This window comes from Maylandia zebra, linkage group LG6 (genome assembly GCF_041146795.1).
Source record: "Maylandia zebra isolate NMK-2024a linkage group LG6, Mzebra_GT3a, whole genome shotgun sequence".
Taxonomy (NCBI): Eukaryota; Metazoa; Chordata; class Actinopteri; order Cichliformes; family Cichlidae; genus Maylandia; species Maylandia zebra.
The window spans coordinates 15,592,123-15,598,122 of NC_135172.1; the positions used below are offsets into that span (position 1 = coordinate 15,592,123).

At 43.0% G+C, this 6,000-nt stretch overlaps 1 protein-coding gene across 1 annotated transcript in view; it reads left to right on the forward strand.

Annotated features, from left to right (window-relative positions):
• grin2ab (glutamate receptor, ionotropic, N-methyl D-aspartate 2A, b) overlaps positions 1-6,000 on the forward strand; it is a 124,128-nt gene that overhangs the window by 91,713 nt on the left and 26,415 nt on the right. The window contains exons 8-10 of the mRNA XM_004568310.3: positions 1,951-2,156; positions 5,548-5,662; positions 5,765-5,967. Of these exons, the coding sequence (XP_004568367.1) occupies positions 1,951-2,156; positions 5,548-5,662; positions 5,765-5,967 (524 nt within the window). The remainder of the gene's footprint in view (positions 1-1,950; positions 2,157-5,547; positions 5,663-5,764; positions 5,968-6,000) is intronic.

Consider the following 6,000-nt stretch of genomic DNA (forward strand, 5'->3'; position numbering starts at 1 on the left):
CACAGTAGGTATGGTGTTCTTGGGATGCAACTCAGTATTCTTCTTCCTCCAAACACGACGAGTTGAGTTTATACCAAAAAGTTCTACTTTGGTTTCATCTGACCACATGACATTCTCCCAATCCTCTGCTGTATCATCCATGTGCTCTCTGGCAAACTTCAGACGGGCCTGGACATGCACTGGCTTCAGCAGCGGAACACGTCTGGCACTGCGGGATTTGATTCCCTGCCGTTGTAGTGTGTTACTGATGGTGACCTTTGTTACTTTGGTCCCAGCTCTCTGCAGGTCATTCACCAGGTCCCCCCGTGTGGTTCTGGGATCTTTGCTCACCGTTCTCATGATCATTTTGACCCCACGGGATGAGATCTTGCGTGGAGCCCCAGATCGAGGGAGATTATCAGTGGTCTTGTATGTCTTCCATTTTCTGATGATTGCTCCCACAGTTGATTTTTTCACACCAAGCTGCTTGCCTATTGTAGATTCACTCTTCCCAGTCTGGTGCAGGTCTACAATACTTTTCCTGGTGTCCTTCGAAAGCTCTTTGGTCTTGGCCATGGCGGAGTTTGGAGTCTGACTGTTTGAGGCTGTGGACAGGTGTCTTTTATACAGATGATGAGTTCAAACAGGTGCCATTCATACAGGTAACGAGTGGGGGACAGAAAAGCTTCTTACAGAGGACGTTACAGGTCTGTGAGAGCCAGAGATTTTCCTTGTTTGAGGTGACCAAATATTTATTTTCCACCCTAATTTACGAATAAATTCTTTACAAATCCTACCATGTGGATTCATGGATTTTTTTTTTTCACATTCTGTCTCTCACAGTTGAAGTGTACCTCTGGTGCAAATTACTGACCTCTGTCATCATTTTAAGTGGGGGAACTTGCACAATCGGTGGCTGACTAAATACTTTTTTGCCCCACTGTATATATATATATGAAGATTACAGATTAAAATATCAAATGTAATTGTGATAGATGTTTTATGATGGGCTGGCTGGTTTCGACTCTTGAACGCTGTTAAACTCTTTATAACCTCACGACAGCAAGATTCCAGGAAATCAGAGCTTCCAGCCAAAACAATTACTCTGGCAGTTGAACCCTGGTTGCAATATTGTGTTTCTACCTGTTTTTGTTTGTCCGTAGATCAGACAAGCAAGACAGAAATTCTTAATTAGTAGGGTTAAGAGGGGCTGGCAGGCAGATGCGATTACATAGACAAGTGGCGTTGTGTGTCTGTGCAGAATTCCCAGAATTTGTGAAACTTTATCTTTAATCCATGTATTACATATTAAAAGATGCTTCAAAGACAAATCATGTTGACCGCTAATACAGTTCATGTCAGAGCATACTAATTTACAGATAATCCAGCAAAAAGTCATCTTTTACACAACTTTGTACGTAACAACATATGATCAGTCCCAAAGGCATAAAATACTCACATCTCAAAAGCCTTTCAAATGTTTATTCTCCTAATTCTTCTCCATCTCTGGCTCGAGTCTTCCTGTTTGTGTTGGGTTTCCGCCTCTGATTTCTTTCTCAGTCATGGATCTGACTCTACAACTAAAGCCAAAGTAAAATGTAAAAACAAAGTACTGTAGGGTAGACAGACAGATTGCTGTGCCTGCATTTTTTTTCTGATGTTTGCTCAGTCTGCTTCAGAGAGATAAAGTTTGAGCTATACAGTTTTTTTTTTTCAATGACAGCTGCAAGATGTAGGCGATACCTGAATGAGTAATTCAGTTTATAGACATACAGTCTGTTCACACGCATCTAGTAGCCAGCTATGAATTATTTCCGGAGGACAGACAGAACCAATAAATCATCCGCCTGACACCTTTGAGAAATGCATATGGATGTTTCAAATCTGGGGTAAAAATGTCAAATTAAACTAAACTTGAAGCTTACAAACCATATGTGTCGTTTCTTAGATGTCCTCTCGTCCCCCTCTCAGGTCTTCCCCCTGGGTATGATCTCTGTGTCCTATGATGACTGGGAGTACCCGCTCGAGACACGGGTGCGGGATGGGGTGGGCATCATTTCCTCTGCAGCCACCTTCATGTTGCGGGAGAAGGGAGAGCTACCAGAAGCCCAGAGCAGCTGCTACAGCACAGCATCAGACAGGAGCCCGGGGAAGCTCCCACCTAGTGCCCTGCGCAGGTGTGTGTAACTGTGGATGTGTGACGATTGCGAGGAGATCAAGGTCCAGGAACTTGCATAACTCGGTTGGCTTTGTGGCTGACTGTTCGGCAGCCTTACATAACTCTTTTTAATGTAGTAATGAGAGGGGAAGAGGAGAGAAAGGAAGCAGAGATGACAGCAGTGTTAAACACTGTGATTTCTAATGGCTTTTAACACTGTTAGATGTTGTGTACACGGCTGCTCGGTGTGTGAGCTCATTCTGCCTCCTTAGCTGGGAGACCTCAGGCAGACCTCCTTGTTGTTGCCACCCTGTGTTAACTAGAGCTTAGGATGTGTCTTGTGTATGCGTGTGTGTATGATAGTGTGAACCTCTGCGTGTGCACCTTGCTTCACATCGACTGTCATTAAGTTTGGATTAGAGCAGGTGTTACTAGCTTTGTTGTCTGGATTTCTTTTTTACTTGATCTGTGGGGGGCTCATACAGTGTATGTCAGAAGGTGTGTGTAGGTGTGCATACCAGCATGCAAGATAATGTACTCTTCTCTGAAGTCTCTGTGATGTACAGGCGCACACATACACACAGAGAAACACAAGCATGCAGATACATACTTAGCTACTGAGCAGTCGCTGCTACAGGGCCGTTAGCTAAACTGCCTCTGTAAAGTTTTTTTTCGGAGTGATATTGTGACTGCATCTTGAATATGAAGCATGCAGTGGCTAATATGCTGTTATAAATTCAGAAGTCTATATTAAACTAACTGAAAATATAAAGGTCATGTTGCTAGGGTCTGCACATTGGTGATGACTTATGAGCTGGCTCATTAGAATGAGAGCCACAGTGCGATTTTCACCATTATGGCTTTATTATCCCGTTTTTCTCTCCCATTAGGCCGCTACAGTGTATATCAAGGCATATACAACACTGCTGTTGTTGACAGGTTGATCCAATATAACTCAGACCTCGACAGGAACTCAAATGTTTATTCAGAGCTCTATTCTTACTGTCAGAGGTACCTCATTTGTCTCACTAACTTATTAGATAGAATTTGCATATTTGTCAAAACAACTGCAGCCAATTTTTTTGTGATAATAAACTGACAGGTTGGATTTCCCCCACCCTGATTCGGAAAAGTGGTGAGGCTGTGATCAGGATTCTGCATACATTAGTCTAGATACAATCTTGCCGCAGTGTGCATATAAACAACGCGAGGTGGGGAGGAATAGGACAACATAATCCGGCACTTAAAAGACACTATCAGACCCGCCGGATTTTCTGTCATTCTTGCTTGACAGGAATTAATATCTCAGACTCTAGTTGAGCTTATTTGGTCTCCACAATGATACAGGTTTTTACGGAAGGTTTGTCCTTGTTGTAAATTTCTTTTTGATGGAACCAGTGTAGCGTGCAAACCCCTAAGCTGTCACTTTCCTCTAAAAATATGCTCTCTGCCATAATACAGAATTTGGGAAGAAGCCTGCCTTTCTTCTTTATTCATACTTTCATAAAAGTGCTCAAAGAGTATTTCAGCTAATAGAAAAGTGCTTCTCACATAGTGGTAGCAGGATCCACATTAAAAACTGCACTTACTGAAGGAGGGGGTTTCATATATTTCTATGATGCAACTCTTTCTTCCACGTACTACTTAAACCTCTACTGAATTTCTAGGCGATGATGATACATTTATATAAAAATCGCTGAACCCACTTCATAATGTAGCTTTACATTTCATTTTCATTACACAAGGAATCACAATACAAACAGGATTTGGTTCTCCTGCATGCCTCAAAAACACAGCGGCGTCTTTCGTTTACATCAGAAACTTTTTTTCCCCCAAAATGGTAACAAACCTGAAATAGGAGGCGACAGCAGTTTCCCAGAATAAACTGCCACTGCGTTTCCGCTACATGTACTCAGCCGTGGCGATGCGCTGTGACAAGGGCATCACCTGCTGCACCGGGAAGATTTTTCCAACACAAAAAAATATATATTTGTCTTGACGTGCCCCTTAGTCCAAAGCATTGTGATCTGTGACAGAGGTAGGTCTGGTTGTAGAGTGAAGCCTGTAATGTTTGGCTGTGTAGGTTTATATTTAATTATTGTGTTTGCTGGGAGAGGACATAACTAAACCGCATATATCTATATTTACTTATTTATTTATTTTGCAGTGCCAGTACACGAGGGAGACGGGGACCTTTTGTTTACTTTTTCTCAGTGTGAGTGGAGCCAGCTTTCACAGAGCACAGGCCTTTTTCCAAGTCTTTGTAAGAACAGATGATTAATGTAGCTCCCTCTAATCCACTGTCCGACTACAATATTTATGTGTGTTGACTCTAATACCTCTCCTGGAGATGGGACAACATAAAATCCCACCTGTTTGAACTGGAGTGTAATTATCATAGTTTTCAGCTGCAGGGTGCGTGCTAAACAGTGCTCACACGGTTCTTTTTATGCATCTTGACTTGCTGTCGCAATATCTGAGTGCACGCATGACTCCTTCATGGCCCCGTGCCCTGGTTAGCTCACATAAAAAACCTGCTTTTAACTCTTCCTTTTTAATAGTAATTCAGATAATGTATGTTTAGATAGCTGATGGACTGAGACAGTTTTCTTCTGGATGAAAAGGGGAATCTTGTGCAGAGTATGAATATGTTTATAAAGCAGATGTTTGCCTTCTGATATATTCTGTTTTAGCTGAATGATATTTCATTTGTACGGCATCACACGATGCGGTGTCGAGATGATTCAGACAATTTCTAATAAAACAGAACACAAGGTGTCAGAGAAAAGGTGTTGTCTGTATTGGACAGCTGCTGTCCTGCCTGTGATTCAGTCTTTAAGGTAAACGTTCTTGGACAGGCCTTCTCTCCCCTAGTGGGAATCCACACTATTATCCCAGTCCTCACATGCAGAAATCCTCTCCTTCTGAAAATTGTTTCACTGGAGCGAGTGTATCTTTAATCCCCATATCACTGTGTGTGATACCGGTTCATTTACTTCTCTCTGCTGCTTCGCTTTAGCGAGTGTGTAAACGTTTCAGCATAGGATCTGTTTGCGTATGCAGGACAGCTTTAGTGAGTAAAAGAGTGAGGGCAGCCTTGTTGCACCAGAGACTTGTCCTTCAGGCATATATCTGTGGAGAAATCAATGCAGAATGTTGATGGGAGAGATACATGGCCTCTGACTCTTCCCACTCCTACACACAAATATATGCACGCACACGCGTACACACTCAGGCATCTGCGCACACATGGTGGGTGAAGACAACATTGATTTGAAGTGGAGACACTTGCGGTGATTACAGAGTGCTTAACTTGTTATTCTGAACGTATTTGCTGTTGTGCACATATACAAACACTCCAGCAGATGCAAATCAACAACAAATCTTCCTGCACCCCCCCCGTGTTTCAGACACATGATGCACGTGTGGAATGAAGGCCGAGATTTATCCTTTACTCCAGACGGTTACCAGGCCAACCCAAAACTGGTGGTGATCGTCCTAAATGTGGAAAGGAAGTGGGAGAAGGTAACAAATTAGTGCGAAAATTTAAAGAAAAAACTTTAATAAGATGTCTTTTTGTGGATTTTTGGAGTGATTTTTGGTGTGTTTTTCCTCCCGTGCTCACAGATGGGCCGCTGGGAGAACGGGACGTTGTCGCTGATGTTCCCGGTGTGGCCGAGGTATAACTCCTATGGGGACGAGGATGCCGATGAAAACCACCTCTCCATTGTCACTCTGGAAGAGAAACCTTTCGTCATTGTGGACAACGTAGACATCCTCACTGGCACCTGCATGAGAAACTCAGTGCCCTGCCGCAAACACGTCAAAAAGTAAGTACCTGCACCCACACCTGCCCACTGCCC